General features: G+C 34.3%; 2 protein-coding genes across 14 annotated transcripts; both read right to left on the reverse strand.

Moving 5' to 3' along the window:
• Positions 1-1,730: 1,730 nt before the first annotated feature.
• On the reverse strand, positions 1,731-7,173 carry LOC110092053 (transcription elongation factor 1 homolog). Of its 4 annotated transcripts, XM_028697758.1 has the most exons (7): positions 6,968-7,170; positions 6,462-6,504; positions 6,242-6,294; positions 3,262-3,410; positions 3,025-3,095; positions 2,064-2,085; positions 1,731-1,976 (listed from the first exon to the last, which is right to left on the reverse strand). In XM_028697758.1, exons 4-7 carry the CDS (start codon positions 3,372-3,374, stop codon positions 1,916-1,918), a joined length of 267 nt encoding a protein of 88 aa, XP_028553591.1. In that variant the 5' UTR covers positions 3,375-3,410; positions 6,242-6,294; positions 6,462-6,504; positions 6,968-7,170; the 3' UTR covers positions 1,731-1,915. The 4 variants fall into 4 exon arrangements, with proteins under 4 accessions (XP_028553591.1, XP_028553593.1, XP_020672057.1 ...); XM_028697760.1 differs by lacking the exon at positions 6,242-6,294 and having other exon boundaries at positions 6,968-7,173; XM_020816398.2 differs by lacking the exons at positions 6,242-6,294; positions 6,462-6,504 and having other exon boundaries at positions 6,968-7,167.
• Positions 7,174-12,880: 5,707 nt separating this feature from the next.
• LOC110092055 (heat shock protein HSP.16.4) lies at positions 12,881-17,714 on the reverse strand. Of its 10 annotated transcripts, none has more exons than XR_002302551.2 (6): positions 17,545-17,714; positions 16,555-16,668; positions 16,213-16,405; positions 15,889-16,012; positions 14,843-14,996; positions 12,881-13,098 (listed from the first exon to the last, which is right to left on the reverse strand). XR_002302551.2 is itself a non-coding variant. In XM_020816405.2 (6 exons), the coding sequence occupies exons 1-6, from the start codon at positions 17,641-17,643 to the stop codon at positions 13,083-13,085; spliced, it is 714 nt and encodes a 237-aa protein (XP_020672064.1). In that variant the 5' UTR covers positions 17,644-17,714; the 3' UTR covers positions 12,892-13,082. The 10 variants fall into 10 exon arrangements, 6 of the variants coding, with proteins under 6 accessions (XP_020672064.1, XP_028553594.1, XP_020672065.1 ...); XM_020816405.2 differs by having other exon boundaries at positions 12,892-13,098; positions 14,843-15,010; XR_003701766.1 differs by lacking the exon at positions 12,881-13,098 and adding an exon at positions 13,159-13,545 and having other exon boundaries at positions 15,889-16,003.
• Positions 17,715-23,506: the final 5,792 nt, after the last annotated feature.

The raw sequence follows: 23,506 nt of genomic DNA on the forward strand, positions 1-23,506 counted from the left end.
ACAACACTTTTCTACTACCTCTAGTCTCCATATTAACCCCTTTAAGGGCTCTATTATTTTCTCAAAACATACAAATGCTTCTTCTGTTATTTGTAATATTCTGGGAATCTCTCATGTTGACTCTTCTCTAAAATATTTGGGCCTCCCCATATCCCCCACAAGGCTTCTTTCTTCTCACTTCCAATCACTATTGAGTAAGATTTTCACTCTATTTGATGGTTGGAAAGCAAAGTTTGTCTCTTTTGCAGGTAGAGTTCAATTTATGAAGTTTACCATTTCAAACACTATTGCTTACAGGATTAAAGGATCCATCATACCAAAAGCTTGTCGCATGACAATTTCTAAACAATGTTCTAGGTTTCTATTTCATGACAATATTAATCTGAGAAAGCTTCACTTAATCGCTTGGCATTCCAAGACTTCCAAAACGTCTTGAGGGTCTGGGTATCCCCTCTATTGAGGCAATTTATCATGCCTCTTCCTGCTCTTTTATTTGGCGGTTCTATAATAGCTATTCTCCTGTGAGCTCTTAGCTGAAAGTCAAATAAGCCTCCCCATGGAAACCTCCTCCTGCTATTGCTTCCAAAATGTGGAAAGCTCATCTGTCATACGGCTCAGTACATATGAAACTCGATTTCTCTTTGAGTTTCTCCGTTCAGTAACCTCTCAATGGCATGGGACTCGTGGTGTAAGGGTAAACTGTCAGTAGATTCTATGTCTCCTTCTATCATTGAGTTTCCTTATGTCAATTGTTATATTACCAACAAACAATGGGTGCACCCTGTCTCTTTCCCAGAGCATAGTCGCACGACTGTTCTTGAAACCCCCATTACTAAGCAATCGATTCTAACCTGGGACGGCTCACTTCAACCTTCATTTAAGAACTACATGGTTCAGTTTTACCACAATTTTGAAGAGGTTAGCTGGTTCAAATTTATCTGGTACAAATACCACGCTCTCAGATACTCTTGCTATACTTGGATGACGATTATTGAAAAGTTAAATGCGCTGATCTTCTTATTAAGGGATCAATCTCTATTCCCCCTTGCCCCTTCTGTCAAGCAGCTCCAGAAATTCATAGATACTTATTTTTTAAATGTGACTTCTTCTTTCTAGTGATCACCTCTATTCTGCCTGCTATGGATTGCTTCTATTTGAGGCCGACCTTACTTCAAACATTTGAATTTTTGGATGGTTTACATCAGCTGAGCCCTTTATCATCTGTGAAAGGAAAGAAACAAGCGGCGTTTCTCTGATTTCTGGAACAGCCCTAACACGCTGCTAGTGGTAATTAAGAATGATATTTATCACAAAGCTAAAAGGTGTAAATGTTTTGATAAGCTCAAGGAGAGATTTTCTGTTCTTAGCTGATTCTTTCCTGCTAATCAGTAGTTCTTTCTAAGTTTTTCGTAAGTTTTGCAAGATTGGGCCATAATGAGTATGGCCAACTGTTTCATCAATTTCTTTTGGAGTGGCTTCCAGATTAAGTTTGGTTTGCTTCTCTTTTCTAAACTTCTATGATGATTATATAAAACTATGGTAAATGACCAATCTCACCAGAATGAAGGAAACTCCCACATTGCTGATGTCTCCATCTGCATCGTTGTACAGCAATGGTTCTTTCTGCTTCAAAATGTTTATTATATCATAATCAACAGTAACAATTCTGACCTATCAGTAAGCCTCTGCTGAGACGAACCTGGTTATAATGATATGGGACACAAAAGCCATGCACAAAGAAGAGCTCTACTAATCACACTCAAACACATTCAATTATTGTAACACAGTAGATTCATAGCTTCAGTAATACTTATTAAACATCATAGAGCTAAAGTCTGAAGGATAAATTCTAGAAACTTTACATCTACCATTATTAGGGCACAAAGTGCTTGCAGATCACCTGAAACTTCTTTCTTCAAGCACCATCATCCTCGACATTGTTGACCCGTTCGCATTCATCGATCCATTCGCTATATCTGCAGCACGATACACAAGTTCAATTAAAAACAATGCAATTCATGGCGCGAGCAACCATCGACAAAATAGAGGAATACGGAACTCACATGTCTATAGGTTCAGTTAGCGCTGCAAAGAAAAAAAAAACTAAAAGGTTAGTCTGTGAATGAAGAAACTTGCGAGACAACTAAAAAGAGCTATCTATCATATTGACCTTTATGAAATTATTCAAAAGTTGCTGACAAACAATTTAATGACAGATATAAACAGTACACATCCATGAATATACAATACATAAACCACACAAACTTAAGATAAATAAATGATTTGTAAGCCAAATTTGAAACAAACCAACTCAGCTTACCAGCAAGATTATTTTTAAAAAAAAAATGTTAATATACAATATACTTAAATATAAATTAGAGTTCAAAAGTTTAAATACTAAATAGTTAAAAATATTTAAAAATTCCCACTTATCTCAACTAATTTCTTATTAATTCTCCCACAATTTTAATTTTTTTAATATTAATTGATGTCATTTTCTTCTCTCCTTACAAATCAAGCTAATTAAAACTTAGTATAGTAAAGAGATTTGTCTATAGATCCATTTCATATCAAATAAGTTTCAAAAAATTTGCTATTTTATATCATTTATTCATATTTAAATACTTTTAATATTTTTTACATGATTCAATTCAATGTCGATTGAACTTTTGAACATTAAACCATATTCGATCCATTTGAAAAACTCAATAACAACTATCTGAATTGAGACCATCTTCTCTCTTTCATAATATAGAAGCCGGTTTGTGAATCAATTCAAAACTTATAGAACTGAACCCTATATAGAGCTCAAACACAATTTAGGAGTGGTTCGAGTTCAACCCAAATAGCTTACACTCCTAATTAGAAAATACGCCGGCACTTCAATCAACGTATCAGTTTGTCCAAGTCCTGCTTTCTATATACTAATTTTTTGTTATTCCTCGATAAAGAGAAAAAGAGAGTATAAAAAAGTAGCAAGCTTCAAAACCAAGTGTCAAAATTCTGAAGGTACTCGCACTTTACCGGTGATTGTCATACTGAAATTCTCTTGGCAAATCCTGCATGAGGCTTCACCAATCAAATTCTTTATATCACTGCAAAACAGAGCGTTCAAACAGATGAGACAATCTACAACAGAAATAGGAAAGCTGGAAAAAAAAAATAGTAGTCTAGATTACAGTTATTACTAGTAAGTATACTTCTTCAACAAGTCCAAATAAAACCTCCAAAATAAGTATAAGGGAAGGATAGATTCCATACATGCGACACTCAACACTGCTTCCATGGTTGCAGAATGGGCAGCAAAAAACAGTATCAAGCTTGTCCATCCTCTTCTTGGGAGGCGGCTTTGCCCTTGACTTCCTTTTCCCCATGAAGCAACAACCAACTTTTTAATCACTAGATTGCCACTGAAAATGATTAACCCAACAAATTTAAAATCAATCAATCGAAAATAACTTCAAAAACTTGTATGAGTAAATGTAAGCTCCTCAACTCTGGAAGTAATCTTGGCAACTTTTTTCTACGTTTGGTTTTTAGGCTGAAGAAATTATGCGAAAAAAGGAACCAAAATCATATTGCATACATGAACATTCAGCTAAATATTCTAAAACTAATTTCTATGGATCTCCAACATTCATTCTTACATGACCAATATCTTCAACTCCCAAATCATGTGGTTTGACATGACCCGATTATATACTAGCACAAATTCATCAAACAATTTCACAAAATATAATAAGTTGGTATTCTCAAGACGATAAAATTGGCTTACTATATGCTTACGTACTCAAATAACTCATAAGGAAAAAAAAATTATTCTTTTCTAATTAGGATCAGTAACAGAAGAGCAGGTAATTGAAAAGCAAATTCATTTATACAAGGCCTCTCAGATAGCATCTAAATTAATAGAATGCAAGTGACAATAAGATCAACGAGCACAAAAACCACAAGATGCCTACTGCTATACTCATCTTTAGTGCACAGAACATTATAAACCAAAATTTATTATAATGGGCTTCGTACTGTCACCAAGGATACAGTAAATAAATATAGCACGGAGAAAGGCATCCCAATTCATGAAGCTACTACCATGTTAAACGAACAACAAACTAAACAATCAAATAAACTAGATGGAAAAAAAAATGTGGGCAATAACAAAGTCATGCATTGAACAAAAATATCAGTATTAGAAGTATATCATCATCATCACCATCACCTGAAAATCTATGAACTTATAGAGTGAGAATGTGAGATGATCTTTTCCTCACAGCCTTAGACTTTTCATCACACAATAAAAGAGGCGAACGATTTCTTTATGTAGAACCAAAAATTGAGCGAGAAGACTCAACGAGGCCTACTAGTTGATGAATTTTTTACCATGTAGAAGTTGGGAACAAGATTTCATTCTGAACGTTGACAATATAAAGTTATCGAAATTGGGAACAAGATTTCATTTTGATCAATCGCTATACAAAGTTATCGAAACTGGGAACATGATTTTATTCTGATCAATCACTATATGTTAACAATACAAAGTTATCTACTGATGTAGAGGAGACCGACAAAGAATCCAACCTATATGGCTACTATAATACTATTAAGCCCATCAGAATTGATGCTATGTGAGGGAGCAATCAATAGCCTGGGCATGCACAAAAAAGAGTACATTGATCGATATTTGCCAGTGCAGTGACGCAAGACTGCTTAAAAAAGAGCTCTCCAAGATCGTTTTTAGGTATCATATTGAATCAAAGCTCACAACCCCAAAATTGATAATAAAGGGGGCCTCCATTCTCCAAATTCATAAGAATAACTTTCTTCATGTTATAAACTATCCTCTGTAACTCCCACTTCCCTAATTTATTGATGGAAGAAATATCAGAAATGGAATTTTAGATGGACCATATCCATTTTTTTTAATTTTAGAACCATCACAAAATGGAATTTTAGATGTTATTTAAATGAGTTATTTAATATAAATTATAAATATAAGTCTTGTTTAAATATAAACTTATTTTTGAAAGGTCATAATGAGATTCATAAAGAAATAATTTTGATAGTGTACTGTATGTAAAAAAATTGGTATAATACTTTTTAAGTTTGAAATTCGAGTGTTTTTTTCATCATCACCATTAACATTATCCAAACAATTTGTGGTTGATATAATGATTACTCATTCAATTTGCTCCTATTGAGTATTATCTAAGGTTTTAAACCTATTCCTCTCAAATCATGTTGAACAAACCTTAGGTCCTCCACTTTTCCTTTTTAATCTTTTGATGTTAATTGCATCAAATCATAGAACGGATCAATTTTCTATCATTCATTATACATGACCAAACCACTTAAGTCTATCTTCAATTAACTTGTTTTTAATAGATGTTACTCCAATATTTCATCACCTTCCAAATAGATCCATATAAATTACTGGTCTAATTGCAATTTTACAAAATCTACCTTCAAACCTTGATGATTTACACTTATCACATAAGAATCCTGAGAAAGTTCTTCCTTTAAACCATCCAACCTCAATGTCTAAAAATTATATCATCATATATATCTTAATTTTTTTTAATAAATCCAAGACATTTGAAACTATCACACCTATATATCACCCTATCTTCTAGCATCCCCTTCTACAATTTTATTTTCCTCCACCACAGCATCATTTTCAATCAATCCAACATTTGCCTCTACACTACCAAATGACACTTCATCAACTGTCTCCAAAATTATTTGCTCACTAATATTATCTTCGACAATTCGTTCGGGTGACATTCTAGAGTAGATAGAACAAATAATATGTTTTTAGAATAATAGGATTAAATGAAAACACATATAAGTTAAGTCAAACATTGACTTAACAATAATTCTAAAATGAGAAAGATAATGAATAACATATATAGGTTAATTCAAACAAAACTTATATGCAAAACTTCGATACAAAACATAAGTTGAAAAACTTCTCTCCCAAATGAAACCTAAATCAAGACATCCTAAAATAGACAGGATTACATAAAAAATGAAATTGCATAACTCAGAAATAAGTAAACCAATGCATAAAAATAAAATAAAATGAAATAAATCATTTAACAAAAAACAAGAGATGTAAAAAATAAAGCATAAAACATATAAACAGATCTGAGTTCTACTAAATCATAAGTTAATAGATACACAATCTTCACATTAAAAGTACAAATTGCAGTAACTAAAAATATGACACAAGTTCAGTGGATACCTTATCTTTTGAACTTGAATATGAACCTTTAAGATCACTTATCGTAAACAAATATGAAGAAAGAAAAAAAAAAACTGAATAAAGATCAACTAAAGTTACTAACCCGAGATAAACAGATCTGGACAAAGAAAAAAAACTGAAAAAAGAAATAGCTAAACCAGGATTAACAGATCTGAAGATAGAAAAAAAACATAACAAAAAAACTGAATAAAATCGCTACCTCTTACTTTCAAGATCAGTTCTCTTAAACAGACGTTATAGATCTGAAGAAAGATTTAAAAAAATCTGAATAAAGAGTCACCAAACATGAAGAACGGAAGAAAGAAAGAAAAAATAAAAAATTTTGAATATAAATAAGAGCATACAACAGAATTAAAAAATCCCGACTGCCAAACGACCGGAGCACCAAGCTAGCTACCGACTACCGTCACGAGACTTAAGTAGGACTTAAGTAGGATTTAACCTAATTGACCGATTCTTCTTTCACTACAAAAGTTTTAGGGGGTGTTTGGTATCGGATTTGTCTTCAGTTTTAAGTAGGATTTAACCTAAATCCAGCCAAACACCTTCTCGCGTGCATCTAAATCCGGCGACTCCCTAAATCCGGGATTTACAGTTTTACGGCATAAATCCGGTAAATCCGGGTAAATCCTAATCCCATCCTTTCCCGGATTTAACAAGATTGACCGGATTTGGCCAGAGAAGAGCACGAAAGGAGAAATTTACCTTCAAAGCCAACGTGCTCCCGTTGTTGAATCGGATCAAAATGTCGTAACTTTCGATCCGACAGGAAGGGAAAGTCGACGAAGGAGCGAAGTCGAACAGCCACGAAGGACGAAGGACGAAGGAGCCGAAGAAGCGACCCGTGCAATCTCTACACCTCTTGCGAAGCAACGAAGCCGAACAACAGCTACAAAACGAGAAGATAAAAGGGAAACCCGACACGCCTCTTAAGTTATCACTGCTTAACTTAATTAATATAAGTTAAAATAATAATAATTGAGAAAATTAATAGTATAATTAGTGCATAAAATATTTATCTAATTTAATTTAATTGAAATTTTTAATTGATATATTAGTTAATTAAATATAATAAACATAGCTTAATTAATATATAATTAGCTTTATATTAAAAAATATATTATTAAATATATAATTAATCAAGATTGTGAAATCGGACGACAATGAATCAAGGAAGAGGTTATAGTTTGATCAGTTCGACTGGTCGAACCGGGGTTGAACGGGAGTTATGAATCGGATGACGAAATAATATTATTATTAATTAAAAATATAAATAATCATATATAATATAAGTTATATGAGCATTTAATAATATTTATAATTATTTTAAATATATAATAAAATTTAATACATATAGAATTATATATTAAGATAATATATTTATAAGGAATACTTAATAATAATATATAAATTTATAATATAAAATTTAATGATCATTAATAATATATATAATAATTTAATAATGACCATTAAATAATGATTAATACATAACAATTATAATTAATATCATTTAAAAATTATATATATTATATAATTTATTTATAATTAAAATATATTTATAAGAATAATATTTAATATAATATATAAATTTATAATATAAATATTTTATTTATATAATTATTATTAATATTATATTATAGCAAAATTTTAATTACATATTATCCAAATTTATAGCCCAACCTAACGCAAAAAAATGAAGGTCTGCTAGCTAAATAAACCCAAATTCAAATTCTTAAAACTATCATGCAAGTAGTTCCAATCATTTAGGGGGAGTTCCGAGAATATTTCCTTGAACCCTTTATAAAGTGAGAAGTACACTCTTTTTGCAAAATAAATTATGTGAGATATTTAAAATACTTGTATGTATTATGGTGCTGGGAAATTAATCATTATATTTAATAAAAAAATTTATAAAAGTTTAAGAAAATTTAATAAACTAAAACATATTTTTAGAATTTTAATTAAAAAATAAATAAATTTTTATAAACCGTCGGTTCAATCCGGTTTGATCCGGTCTGATGTAGAGCCGGTTCTGAAGCTGGATCGAACCGGCCACCAGATCGGTTACGGTTGAACCGATCGATTCGGTCCGGTTTTCATAACAGTGTAATTAATAGTGTAATTAAAATTAATGAGTAATTTGAACTTAATAATTTTGATAATCATACAATTTAAATTTTTAACTTCCATAAATCCTGAAATATATTGCCAAACATCTTCTCATGATTTAACATTTATCATACCAAACACATTTCAGGATTTATCAGCATAAAATTTACTAAATCCGGATTTAAAGTTTATTTCCCTATTTTCGGTTTGGCTTATCCACTCGATTCGCTTTCGCACTTCCTTCGGTTTCGCTATTCGCACTGCCGCGATTACTGTTATTTGAGCCGCTCGTCGAACAATCGAGTCGAGCGGACTCAGTATTGAATTCGAGCTCGATAATTAACCGAGTTCGAAATTTTGTTCGAACTCGAGCTCGATACTTGATACTTGATAAGCTCGACTTGCAAGCTTATTGACAAGTCAAGTTCAATCCAGCTCAACTGCTTGGTTCATTTGCACCCACCCCTTTGCTAAGAAATTAAGCATTCCAAACCAAAATATTTTATATCTACCTTTTTCTTTAAGTCAAATAAAAGTCTAGGACTTTTATTTTCCGTATATGTTATAAGTTATGTTAATATATATTTATCCAATTTATTTTGATTTATAAAAACCTATTATTCTAAACGTTAAATTAATTTCAAATAATTTGGTAACTTTTTGGAGTTGAATGATCAAAAATAAAAATCTCCCATGATTTTGGAGCTTACTAGAGATTTATTAAATAATTGTTTTATAATAGAAAAATAAAGTGATCACCATTTTTGTTGGCCTTGTGGAGGGTTGGGTCAGCTCAAGGTGATTAGATGGACTCATATTAACCAAATTCGCATCCATGGTGCATCCTCTTCTAGAAGACCTTACTATTTAATGAGGAAATGCTTGATGGTGTGTGATAGACTGGTCCAGGATGGACCGGTCTAGCCGGTCCAGCACACGGGATTGGCTCGTGTACATATAAGGCGAAATGACGAGTTCCGTCCAAGGGGGCTACCGCCCTCTCTCTAGATAAGGTCCACCATGAATTAGAGGAGGATTTGAGTGATTATTAGGACGTAAAATTGAAATGAGGAGCTTTGAAGGACGCAGAATGCAATTCGCCGTCTGGATACCAACCAGAATGCACACCGTCAGCAATATCGAGCACGGTACCGAGCGCGGTACCGAACAGGGTGTCGTGACACATTTTAATTGGTTTTTAGATGATGTTCGACGTCCGCACAGAATAATTTGCCCTTTGAAGGACTACTAAAATGAGCTCATAAAAACCCATTTCTGATTAGAAATGATCATTTTAGGGATGAAGCAGAGTTTGCAAACTTCAACAACGAAAGCTAAGGCCGCATATGATGCAATAAATTGGGGTGGCAAGGAAATAAAATGGGCTACTTTGTTAGTCTACAACAACCACCATTACTGTACCTTTACAAATTGAAAGAGGAAAGCAGATGAGTAAATCCATGCTTAAATCTTCCTATGCAACATTTTGGTTAATTTTTTTTTTTAATAATTTATTAACGATAAATTTTGAATAATTTGATAAAAAAATAAAAATATATATATATACTTACAAATAAAAAAAATTTAACAAAAAATATTAAATAGATTATTTTTAGGTCAAAAGCGGGGTTCACAGTTCAACCCGAATGTAACCCATTTATTAAACGGGTCAACTCAAACTCAAACTTTTAGAGTCACTCATTTATTAACATTGGCTTCAACCACATAAGCGGCATCAACAAGAGCACCAAGAATGATAGAATGTCTGTATAATTAACTTAAATATATTTTTATAATTTCGCTAATTGTTGTAATTTTTAAAAATAAACGGGTTTTCGGGTTGACCCGGCAACCCACCGGGTCAACCCGAACCCGACCCATTTTTTCAAACAGGTCGAATTTGCGAACCCGACCCGTTTTTCAAACAGTTCGGATCCAACCCAGATTTTCCATTTCAGGTTTTCGTGTCGTGTCAAATATTGACACCCCTAATTTAAATCTAATAAAGAAATGTCATTTATAACATTTCTAACCAAGTCTTTTTAGGTCTACCTTTACTTTTCTTAATATAGGCCAAATCTAATACATCTAATCTCATAACAGGGTCATCGGAAGGCCATCGTTCTATATGACCAAACCATCTAAGGCGACCCTCTCTAATCTTATCTGTCACTGGAGCTACTCCAACCTTTTCACGAATATACTCGTTATGTATCCTATTTCTAAGAGTAAATCCACTGATGTAGAACTATATGATTTAAAATGATGAAATAAGAATTTGCACGAGTTCTTGAATTAAGCACGTAAGGCTACCACTATTAGCAATCAAATCGACAATATAAAATAAAAGAGGGGTGCCTACGTTTAGGCTAAGCCACATGCCAAGCACTTGGAGAATCAAAACAAGTTAGGAATTCAATAACATTCAAGGTAAATAGCCTTCAATAGAAATCCCTAATTTAACAATAAGATTAGAATCAAATAAAAGTGCACTCAATCCTACGTTTACTAAGCTTTGGCAATGGCGAGATAAAATCCTACGTTTACTAAGCTTAGGCAAAGGTGAAGCTCGGTTCCTTGTGAATCTCCATAACCTACACGATTAGGGGGATTAGAAAAGTAAATAAAAAGGGGAAAAAGTTCACCCTTATCAAAATCCGAAAACAAGTAGGCGAGGTGTTGAGAAGTTTGTCGTAGCTCCTCGTGAAGGTTCAACTGGAGGAGAAGAAGTCTCTCACAAGCGTCGAAGTATGGAATGTAATGATCCTTTGCTCACCTGAAAAAAATCCTTTTGAGAGAAAGGCATTTCCCTCAATAATTCAAGTAGTAGAAGGGCGTAGTCTATGTCTGGATCAGCCATCCATAGATGTTTTGCTGCTTTTGGGTTGGGGAGGCACCAAACAATAATGGAAGTCTTCTCCAACAAAGAGACAGCAGCTTGGGCTGAAGGAAATTAGTGGACAACAATTCAGTCTTGGGAGGAAGATGGCTCAATATTGTAAGGAGTTTGGAGAGGTTCTAGTGGAGGAATTTCCACGTTAGGGCCTTGGGAGATTTCGACCAACAGAGGAATAGGGGAGAGATTTAATTCCCAAAATAAAATAATGAGTTTTGGAAAGATTTAAGAGGAGAATACATCAAGGGGAATTTCAGCCAGGTTCAGATGATGGGTCTTGAATACTTTCCAAGTGAGGATAGGGGATTAGGAAATAAATCCTTAGGATTTATTATAAGTGGAGCCGACGAATTGATGATGAGGGAGGAGATTGGGGAGACATTTAATGATTACTTAAATTAAGAAATTAAATTTGGAATGAATGATTTCATCCAATTTAATTTGTAATTTAAATAGGCTATGAAATAATTAGTTACCAAAAATAAGATTATAATTTAGGTAACTATTTTAAATTCAAATAGTATGAATAGAGTTACCTAAAATATAAAAGACTATTTTATGAAAGGTTTAATGGTGAGTTGGTGATGGAGGGAAAGACCAAGAGAAGGGAAAATTTGAAAACTTTCCTAAAATAGATTTTATAATTTAGGAAATAATTTGAATTTCAAATTCTGAGAAATTCGAATTCAAAGACCAACTAAATTATGACAATCCAAAATTAGGAAGTATCCAAAGTAGGCAATGGGGGATGAGAGAGGGCTAGGCCGGCGATTTGAATGGGGGCAGGTAAGGGGCCGGCGGTAGGGCTGTCAAAACTGGGCCACGGGTCGGGTTCGGGTCCAACCCGAAATTGACCCGACACTGTTCAACCCGACCCGAACCCAACCCGTTTTTGCAAACGAGTCAGTTTTCCGAACCCGAACCGATCCGCTTCGGGTCCGGGTCAACCCGAACCCAACCCGATTCAGATATTTTTTATTAAATTTTTTTATTTAATTCAATTTATTTAAATCTAAATCAAATTAGGATAATATTTACTTCAATTAATTTAAAATAAATCAAGATTAATTTAATTTGGGCAATAATGTTTATAATTTTTTTTGAAATATCATTTACTTATTTCATAAAAATCCATTAAAACCCTCCTAAATTAAGTAAAAACGGGTCAAACTGGATTGATTTCGGGTTTCTGGGTCAACCCGAACCCGACCCGGTTTTGCAACGGGTGAAATCCCTAACCCGAACCCAAAATTTTCGGATCGGATTCGGGTTCGAGTCGGGTCAAATATTGACACCCCTAGCCGGCGGCAAGGTGGAGATGTAGGCGGTGTTTTGGTGGGTGGAAGGAAACGACGAGGGAGAAGTAACATCGTGAAGAAAAGGTGGGTGATAGGATTAAGGGAAATCAAAGATATGAAATCACAAACCCGTCCGTCTCTAAGGTTGGTGGGTGATGCGCCAATCTCTCTCTCCAAGAAATCTCTCTCCGATCTCTCAAGCTTTCTCAAGAACTCCAAGCAAGAAGACAAAATTCTCAAATAATCATTCATTAACTCTGGAAGAGCAACATGAGGGCTATAAATAGCCTCTTACAAAATGACTCAAAATAAGAAAATGTCAATGCCCTTAGGGCTTATATACAACCTCCCTTAAGTAAGGGGTAAAATGGGAAAACAATTAAAACATAAATAATAAAAGACAAATAACATAACAAACGACAAATACATGAAAATGGCTCAAAACTACAACGACTCAATCGTGGCCGTAGATCGACGGCTATGCCTCTGACATACGATTCATGCTCTGATGTCCTCATCATCCACTCATCCACCTGAGCATCCTCATCTCAGCAACACTTAACTTAAGGTTCGAAATGCATTACAAATAATAATTTCAAAATCAGAATATGAAGTTCTAGCTGATAGCTAAGATAAGTACAGTATTTGCAGCAGGCAAACGCAATATGTAACTATATTGATGAATGATTCATATATATAAAAGCTAATAAAGATTTTTTTTTTAATATTATTTTTCATAGTGGAAGTTTGCAGCAAAACTGGAACATCAACAAAATCATATAGATTACATCATATAAACTGGTGTATACTTTCTAATTAGCCTACTTTGCCTTTGAAAATTGGAGACTTTCTTTGAGGACTGACTTTTCTGTGCTTCAGTGCTGATCTTACAAGATTTGTGGTTAATAATTTCTCTGTATCAATCAATGTGTCTTCAACATTTTTAGATTTTAGGAACTAAGATTTGCAGAAAACCATCCCTGCATATAAGATGACAGAGCACAAAAATCAGTATTAAGCCATCTCTCAATCTGATAATAATAGATGACTTCAAGGCTTTTAGCTGGCTGTAGAGTACGAGAGTATAGTCAAAATCCAATGCTAACATAATGAACAATGAATTATAGACATAAAAAGAGTAAATTTGCAGATAATTTAACAGATTACATATGGTTCAAACAATTATTACTAGGGGCAACTTTCCATCTCCAATATGCATCTAAGGAAACATTATGAAAAGATGGGAGAATGAGACAAAACGAAAATGCAATATCAAAATCATATACATAAGGTAGATTCTATGATAAACAAAAATATATCAGTCTAATGCATTAGGAACTATGTTGCACCGATACGGATATGGTGACACGGATATGACACGATACGGATACGAGACACGTTAATTCTTAAAAATACAGGATACGGGTACGGCGCAGACACGACATTATAATTTATATCATATATAAAAATTAAGAAAACAATAAAAGTATAATATTTGAAATGACAAAAAAATTTAATGCAACATCATTTATAGCCTTGTAGCTTATAATATCAAAATAAAAGTAAGAATTAAATGTCTAGTACAACAACAAAAACATAAACATAAATTGCCTAGCACATGAAGTTCCAACTATTCAATAGAAGGAATGATAGGCTTAGCTTCTTCAGTGGTTTGTCTTTGAACTTCTATTGAACATAAATCCAAGATGCACACTCATGATCGTGGGTTCAAAAGTGAGAGAAACTTGCTCGCAACCGCGGAAGTAAATGCGAAATACGCGTCATTTTTTCCCCTTTTTTTTGTTTTTCAAGGGACACGCTTATCCAATACATGTGCCTTCTTGAAATTAAACATTATTTTAATTGGATACTGGCTTTGGTGTATCCGACACGTATCGGTACTGTATTGGACGCGTCTCCGTGTTGGACACATCCGATATAGCACGCCTTCATAAATAGGAATATCGGTGCAACATAGTGAAAGTATTCTTACCATGTATGATGCAATTGATAGGTTTTATGTATGATGCAATTGATATCAATACTACCTAGCAGCTTTCAATATATGATAACCATATGATAGTCTTAGCAAGAAAGTATTCTTACCATGATTTCCAGAAAAGTTTTCTGAATAATTATCTTACTTCGTCGACTCTGGTTTATTATTACTCACTTAGAACACTTATCATGTTAACGTAATAATGTAATGAAATATACCAATAGTGAAACAATCAGTCAGTCAAGATTAGAATAAGAATACACCAGCAGAGCACCTACACAAATTCAGCAGAAATGCGATCCCTATTGACGTCCTTTGGGAGAGGCCAAATGACTTCATAAGGGCCCTGTAATATCTCTTTCCGGTGATAGGTTAGGTTTGAATCGCCTGAAGAATTCATAACTCTCCATTGTTGCTGCATTACACGCTTCCCTGTTATAGTAAGTCTATAATCATAAAAAGAATTATCAGTTCAAAGTACTTTGACTTCACTTGGAATATATTACAGGTGAAATGAAGTAAAATCATATTAGATAAGTTGATCTAAATGAAATCCAACAAAGCAATATAAAAGCAATATAGCAGATCCAAAATATAAACTGGTCAGAATTTTTATGCAATCATATAACTACTATCAAGGGAGAAAAAAAAATCAAACTTGGGCACGGGCACTAAACATTTTTTGCTTTACATAAATAAAAATGTCCATTGGCAAACATATATCTTAATGAGGACTCGAAACAACATAGGGTTGCCAGTATCAAGCACAATTCATGTATGCCATGTTAAAAAACTAAAGTTCACAAATCAACAAAGAATTAAGGCTACCATATTAGTGACTCAAGAATAAGACTTTTTATTCTGTGTGGATATCAGACGGAAAGAACCATCCAATTTTCTCTCTGTCTATAATAAAAGCGAAGTCAAAACGCAGCTGCTACAGTAACTATTCACTGTAGACAGAGAGAAAATCGCACGGTTCTCTCCGTCCGGCATCCGCACCGAATAATCTCTCCAAGAATAATGATTTTCGGATCCAGCCTAAATGAAATTATTGAAAATTGATAATGTCATAATAAGAAATTTTCAACTAAATTCTTACAAAAGCAATTTATAAATTGAGCTTTAGCCAACTGCAAGATATACAGATTCAAAAAACACAAGGTAAAATCAAAGTTGTGATAAACACAAATTCATCAGAAATTAGGAAATTGCAGATTACACACAACTAAATAATATTTAGTTTAGGGTTTAGGGTCCTCATTAAGTAGAAAGTATCCTAATAAAAAATAAACTCCTACAGTAGATAAGAGAAAGTTCATACTTATGATTATCAACCTCCACTCTTATTCCATTGATGTTGACGCCAGGAAGTTCTGCAATAATAACATAACTAGAGCTAGATTCTGCAACATCAATTCGAGGTGACCATACCAGCCCTGTATCCACTGATTTGCATCTAGTTAATCCACAAAGCAAATATGAAAAAAAGGATCTTTCATTGAAGTTTTCTTAATAAACTAAACTGATTTTACCATCAACAAAAGCAGCTTTATTTTAATCAAGCTGCCTGTAGGATTAACTCATAAAGCTTGAACAATTAAGTACAGAATCAAGGAATAAGCAACCGTCTTTCCAGAATGTATACCATCAGATATAGACGGGCGTGATGTCTTACTGTAGACCAGTTCCTCTTCCAATTTCCCTCTATTTGTTCCAGAAAATTTAAGAGCTTCAATAGAAGATGAAGTAGAATCTTGCTTCAATAAATGAACATTTCCTGAATCGGGGATGTTAGTATTCTCCCAAGCCCTTCTACAGAATAGAGGTTCTTCCTGATTCTGATAAGAAGAAATCCAAATCTTAGCACTGGAAAATTTAGAAGGCAAATTCTGCAATGAAGAATGAGAACCATGGCTCTGACGACAAATTCATTAAAAAAAATGAATCAGACAAGACAAAAGGCGCAAAAAAAAGGCTTTTCAACAACCTCTTTGACTGATGCATGCTGCATATAACCAGCTTGTGAAACTGAGTCTTCAGGGGTAATGATGGTTCTATCAGTGTATCTCCGAGCCATGGAGTTCAGAGTGCTGCTGCAGTTCTGAGGTGACCAGAAAAATAAAATAAGCAATAAGTTTATGCAAGAAGAAATACATGTTAGAATAATTAAATATAATAATTATGTGAGACGTCGCAATAATTATTTAAATATATATATTTAGTTATATAAACCATTAAGTGGTCCATATATTTAAACAATTGAAATTTAATTATTTATATTTAAATTCTATTGGTCAAGAAGAGATAATTTGATCAATCATTTATGAATCGTTTGATCAAATAACTCCTATGAGCGATTTATAACTAATCCGTAGGAAATAACTACCGGTCATCTCTCTCTCATTATAGGAGTTAGTTTGTTACATAGAGAATTAACTTATGAAAGAAAAAAAAAATGAAAGGAAAAAGGGAGATAAACCATAGTTTGGAATTCAACGAATTCAACATGAATCAATGTATATTTTCTTCCGATTAAAACATTGTGAAAATAATCTTGTTTAAGATCTTGTTGATTTAAGACTTTATGTAAATTCATGTTTCATTTCAATTTCTTTTACATAATTTATGATGTGAGTTCTTGCAAGAGTTTGAGAACTTATTTGCATGCTGCGAGCTCTTAGTTAGAGAATTGATTTTTACATGTTGTGAGTTCTTACAATAGTTTAAAAATTTGAATCTTACAATACATCCTAGTGTCCAATGTTTCAATGAAAATCCACAGAGATGCAATCTCAGTCAACATATCAAACCTTCTGGCTTGATCAACAAAACTCTAGCTCAATACGGACAAAAATTGCAACTTTTTAGTGGAATTTAAGCAGGCAGTTGAATTGTAAGAGCAACAGGGTGAAATTGGGAGAGGTGCAACAATTATTAAATTACTAGAAATTCATCTAGGGTTAGGGTTAGGGTTAACCATGGCTGTGAGGTGAGAGCTCGGTGAGGGAACGCCTTCGCATCCCGACACATGATCGAGGATTCTTCCAATCCTCTTCGCCGCGATCGCATACTCCATTTCTGGCGAGTTTTTAGGGCTGTTATGTTTCTCTCTCTCTCTCTCTGCTCGGGAGATTTTGGCTTTTAATAACTTCATTAGTTTGATCAAAGTATAAAATTTATTTATGTATAATTTTCAAAAGTTTAATAATTAAAATATTTTGGTTTCAATTAAATACTAATAATTTATCGATAAAAAAATGAGGATATATTTGGACTAATAGTGGATAATCTGAATTAGGGGTGCAATCTAGTTGAGCACGCCCACATGCCTTCGATTCACCTGTGGTTTGCACACACAGACGCCTTCGGTTCACCCACGCTTCGCTTTTCGCCTTCCGCCTTCCACCAGTTCACCTTCCTCGTTTAATCAAGCCGAGCATCTTTTGAATTGAACTCGAGCTCGAAATTCCACTCAAATCGATAAGCTCGATCGCAAGCTCATTAACAAGTCGAACTCGAGTCAGCTCCCAAACTGGCTCGGCTCATTTACACCCATAGTTTGAATTTTATTAGATATTCTATTGCACTTTTTCTATTCTCCTCATCCTCTCTCTATTCTAACGGCAGCTCGTTAGCTCTTCAGGCATTTTTTTTTAATCCTTAGATGGGCCTATCAGCAACCAACCCCACAGGTGCATGAACAATTATTACGTCCGGTGGTCACCACTGAGTTACTCAGTATTTGCTCGGTATTGCTAGGTATTGCTTGGCAATAACAAGAAATACCGCTATGTGAAGACCAATACCGAGCAATACCGAGTAATACGGAGTTTTTCTATAAAAAAAAAACTCGGTATTGCTTTGTATTGCTCGGTATTTGTCTTCACATAATGGTATTTCTCGTTATTGCCGAGCAAAATCGACAAATACATGATTTTGTGCATGCTACGTGGCGCGATCTCAGTGCCGGCCGAATGTAGTTCTACGTCCGGTCACCAGACCAAATAAAAGTTCCAAATTGGTTTTTTGGGTTAGGGTTTTTCTGATATTAGGGTTTAGGCGAGCCAAGTCGAGCTCGATTTTCTGATTTTTTTTGTCATTTCCGACTGGTTTTTCTTCTGTTCACTTACTGCTATATTTCTGTTCAATCGAGCCATGTCGTGCTCTATGTTTTGGTATTTCTGTGCAAATGAGCCAGGTCGAGCTCTATGCTCATTTATTTCTCTCATTCTGTGCTATTTCTGCTGTTATTTCTGTGCAAATGAGCCAGGTCGAGCTCTATGTTCATGTATTTCTCTGTTGTTGAGCATGTTTATGCTGTTATTTCTTTGCAAATGAGCCAGGTCGAGCTCTATGTTCATGTATTTCTGTGCTGTTGAGTCTGTTTCTGCTGTTATTTCTGTGCAGTTTCTACTATTATTTCTGTGCAGTTTTTGCTGTTAATTATGTGAAGCTACTACTATTATTTTTGGGCACTTTCTACTGTTATTTCTGTGTAGTTTCTACTTTTATTTCTGTGCAGTTTCTGCTGTTATTTCTATGCAAAAGAGCCAGGTCGTGCTCTATGTTCTGTGTGCAGTTTCTGCTGTTATTTCTGTGCAGTTTCTGCTGTTATTTCTGTCATGTTACTGCTATTTTTGTGAATTGATGCAAACAAATTGATTTTGATTCTTAAATAAAATTTTTATTTATGCAAATTTCTTTATATAATTTTCTGTGTTTGTGATTTTGAATTTTTTTTTTGAAAATAAATTGGGTTAGCGGGTCATTCCTGGTTGACCCGAACCCGACTCGGGTCGGGTTCGGGTCCTCAATATTGACCCGAATCCATTACCGGGTCGGGTTCGGGTCAACCCGTTTAGCTTCGGGTCGGTTCGGGTTCGACACGAACCCAACCCGTGACCCGGTTTTGACACCCCTACCCACAGGTGCATGAACAATTATTACGTTCGGTGGTCACCACTGAGTTACTCGGTATTTGCTCGGTATTGTTAGGTATTGCTTGGCAATAACGAGAAATACCGCTATGTGAAGACCAATACCGAGCAATACCGAGTAATACGGAGTTTTTCTAAAAAAAAAAAACTCGGTATTGCTCTGTATTGCTCGGTATTTGTCTTCACATAATGGTATTTGTCGTTATTGCCGAGCAAAATCGACAAATACGTGGTTTTGTGCATACTACGTGGCGCGATCTCAGTGCCGGCCGAACGTAGTTCTACGTCCGGTCACCGGACCAAATAAAAGTTCCAGATGCAGGGCCTCACAATTTCTTTCTCCCCCGAAGGAGTCGCGTTGCATGAAAGAGGAATCAAACATTGGTTGAGGGGCTCCCAACTATGCTCGCCCACCTACCCAGCTAAGCCTGATGGGGCTCATCAGGCATACATTCTTAGTAAGGTAGGATGTCATTCATAAACAAATTTGAATCCAACATTAATAATTATTTATTTGATAATAAAATTGTTGGAATTTAATTAAAATATTAGGAGAATAAGATGGATGGTTAGTTATATAAGAAAGCACTTGCTATTAAATATACTCTTAAATTTATAATAATTATAATACATTTTCCATTATTACAACTAATTTTTATTAGCTGAATCTAATATTCAATTTGTTTATTAAAATAAAACATTTCATAATTCTCCAATTTTGAGTATTCTGAACATGGTCGAAAAAGGTTATAATAATTTCAAACTCATGGGCTACTCATTAATAACAAGTTTTTTTTTTTTTTTTATAGCCTTAAAATTTACCATAATTAAATTTAAAATAATGTTATGCTTATGTAATAATTGTTAAATTAAAATATTAGTAATTTTAATTTTAATTTTTTGAATTAAAATTTGAAAGGTAGAGTATCTTTTTTCTACATTTTTCACTCTTCATACAAAAAATTAGATGACTAATATTTAAAATAATTAAAAATTAAAATTTTTAGTAATTTTTATAATGAAAATAATAATAATAAAAGGCATGCCATGATATATGAAGAAATTTTGAGACATTAAAAAGCTATATTTTTTATTAATTTGAAGTTCAAAGAGGCTTCACAGTTTGGTTACAGAGGAATCCTAAATTAGAGAGATTATTTTGTGCGGACGCCGAACACAACTCTAATTTCAGATACCGACCAGAATAAGTCATGTCAACGATAACGAGCTTCAATACCGAGCCTCGGTACCGAGGAATACCGAGCCGCGGGCTTAGGTATCCAGATGGGTTCCGCTTCCGCACAGAATAATTTTCCCCTAAATTGACAATGATAATGCATATATTACATACACATTAATGCTTCGTTTGAGATGGTTTTCTTTCTGCTTCTTAAAGCAGTTTTTGAGTACAAAAATTAATTTTTTTTGTACCAAAAAACTGCTTTAAGAAGCAGAAAGAATGCCATACCAAACGAAGTCTAACATTATTGTTTATTTACCTTCTTTTGCCCCGTTGACATAAGTGTTTGGGACAGCTTTCTTACTGCTTCTTAAGCTGCTTTAACATTTCACTAAGAAAAAAAAAAAACAAATAGAGCATATACAAAATTCTTCAAGTCTCTATAATTCTTCTTCAGTCTTGTTGTTTAGCATAACAGAATAATAAAATTGCTTTGTCTACATCAAAAATTAAGCCACAATACTCCTGGATCATTGAGTCCAAAGAAATTGATCACAAGACTAAGTTGTAAGTAAATATTTTCTTTTTATACACCTTCTACCAATAACAAAAATTAAGGCTGGATTACATTCAAATATCTCCCTGACACTTATAATAATCTTCATGTCCCAAATTCATCATGCAAACTTGTATCCATTAGTAAATTTCTATACTTCGTATCGTAAGTTTTATTTAGAGCCATATCAAGCAGCTTAAGGGTTTGTTTGGGACGGCTTTCTTACTGTTTCTTAAAGCAACTTTCTAGTACAAAAATTTTTTGTACTAGAAAGTTGCTTTAAGTAGTAAGAAAGCCATCCCAAACGAAGCCTAAATTAAGAGAAGAAATTAAGGAATTAATTAAATCCTTCAAGTTGGAGTGATATTGTATTTCCAAATTTGGAGAGATTATGAGGCATTGACAATTATACCTCTTGGATGAATTTTCATGAAAGGAACTTTCTTGTATTTCCTTATATTTTCCTCTGGTTCACACTATATTATTTTTACCATAATATCATTTAATATCATTGTTGCGGCTAGAATATACGCGGTGATAGAGTTAGAATACTACGTCTTAGTGTTGCACGGATATATAGCTCACACACAAAGAACAAAGGATTTTTACGTGGAAAGCCCTGGAAAAAGGAAAAAATCACGGGGCCTGACCCAGTTGAAAATGACTCCACTAGAACTTAAGTTGGTTACAATGGGCTGAGTCGCCTCCAAGGGCGATCAAATTATAAGTATCAACTGTACGACTGAAATTCAAGTGTCAGTTGATGGTTCGACAGAACTTCGGGCCTTAGGTGGTGGTCTGGCAGAACTCTGGGCGTCAGGTGGTGGCCTGGCACGGCATAAGGCCTCAGATGGTGGTCCGGCGAAGGCGAAAGCCTCAGGTGGTGGTTCGGCGAAGGTGAGGGCCTCAGGTGGTGGTACTGCGAAAGCGATGGCCTCAAGTGATGGTCTGACGAAGGTGAGGGCCTCAGGTGGTGGTTCGGCGAAACTCCGACGTTGGTCCGACAAAACTCTGGCGGTGGTCCGAAGAAACTCTAACGGTGGTCAAGGAGGAGCTTCTTCCTTATCTTCTCTTCTTTTCTTATTCTCTTCTTGCATGGGTCCCTTTTCAAAAGAAATGAGGGGTCTATTTATAGATTTCTGAAGTGACATGGTCTGTAAATAGGTGAGAGATCAAGGGTAAATGAGGAGTGGTTGGATGGACGGTCGATGATGAATACCTTGATCATGGACCGTTTGATGGACATTTAAATGTCTTATTAATGTCAGAATTCAGTGATTTTTGGCTTGTTGGATTTGTCTTGTCGAGCCGCTCGATTCGACTATAAGCACGTCACAAAGCATTCATCACAAAACATTCACAAAAATCCATCGATAAAGCCTCTCGATGTAAAATAATTTGCAAAACTTCTAACCATAAATACATTCACAAAACTCTACGATGCAGAAATAATTCTTAAAGCCTTCTAAACATTTTATCTTTCCAACAAAGAACTACAAATAATAGGAAAGAAGAGACTAAACAAATGTTTGATTTGCTAACATAAAGGAAGCATAAAATACATTTCCTACTTCAAGGACAATGTATATATTCAAAGAATATCCGTCTTAATAATTCTAACGGGAATGTTCTCTAAAATTTATCTTATACAAGTAGTCTAAAGCATGAAGCAAGTGAGCATATGCATCTAATCTTTCTCCATATCAATACAGGGCAAGAAACTAATGAAAATTTGCACCCAACTTGTATACGCATCAATTTGAAGCACGAAACAATTAAAAATCTGCACTTCGTTATCTTAGAAAAAAGGTTTAAAGGCTAAAACAGTAAAAATCCTGCACATATTTCATACCCACAACGATCCGGAAACTCAAAACAACGAAAATCTGCATGTATCTACTTCCTACAACCATCCGGGAGCTCAAAACAACGAAAATCTGCATGTATCTCGTTTCCACGACAATGCAAAAGTTTAAAAACAGAAAAAAAAAATTGCACTTATTAGTGTCTCATAGCAGTTTGGGACTTTAAAAACAGCAAAATCTGCACTTATCCATTCCCAACAGCAGTTTGGAGCAAGAAGATAACAAAAATCTGCACTTATCTATTCCCAAAAGCAGTTTGGAGCAAGAAGATAACAAAAATCTGCACTTATCTATTCCCAAAAGCAGTTTGGAGCAAGAAGATAACAAAAATCTGCACTTACTTCCCACAAAAACCAGTGAGAAAATCTCAATAGCAGCTGTAGGAATTGCCACAAAGAAGT

This window comes from Dendrobium catenatum, unplaced genomic scaffold (assembly GCF_001605985.2).
Source record: "Dendrobium catenatum unplaced genomic scaffold, ASM160598v2 fragScaff_scaffold_993, whole genome shotgun sequence".
Lineage (NCBI taxonomy): Eukaryota > Viridiplantae > Streptophyta > Magnoliopsida > Asparagales > Orchidaceae > Dendrobium > Dendrobium catenatum.

Bases quoted from the DNA above. Each gene is read 5' to 3' on its own strand.
- LOC110092053 (XM_028697760.1), bottom strand. From the start codon at position 3,374: ATGGGGAAAAGGAAGTCAAGGGCAAAGCCGCCTCCCAAGAAGAGGATG. The intron at 2,086-3,024 runs GTAAAGTGCGAG...TTTTCTTTGCAG, and splicing joins TTTCAGTATGACAATCACCG to CGCTAACTGAACCTATAGAC. The intron at 1,977-2,063 runs GTGAGTTCCGTA...ATCGTGCTGCAG, and splicing joins CTAACTGAACCTATAGACAT to ATATAGCGAATGGATCGATG.
- LOC110092055 (XM_020816402.2), bottom strand. From the start codon at position 17,643: ATGGAGTATGCGATCGCGGCGAAGAGGATTGGAAGAATCCTCGATCAT. The intron at 16,406-16,554 runs GTTGTTGAAAAG...TCTTCTTATCAG, and splicing joins AGCATGCATCAGTCAAAGAG to AATCAGGAAGAACCTCTATT. The intron at 15,011-15,888 runs GTATGAACTTTC...TTATGATTATAG, and splicing joins GTGGAGGTTGATAATCATAA to ACTTACTATAACAGGGAAGC.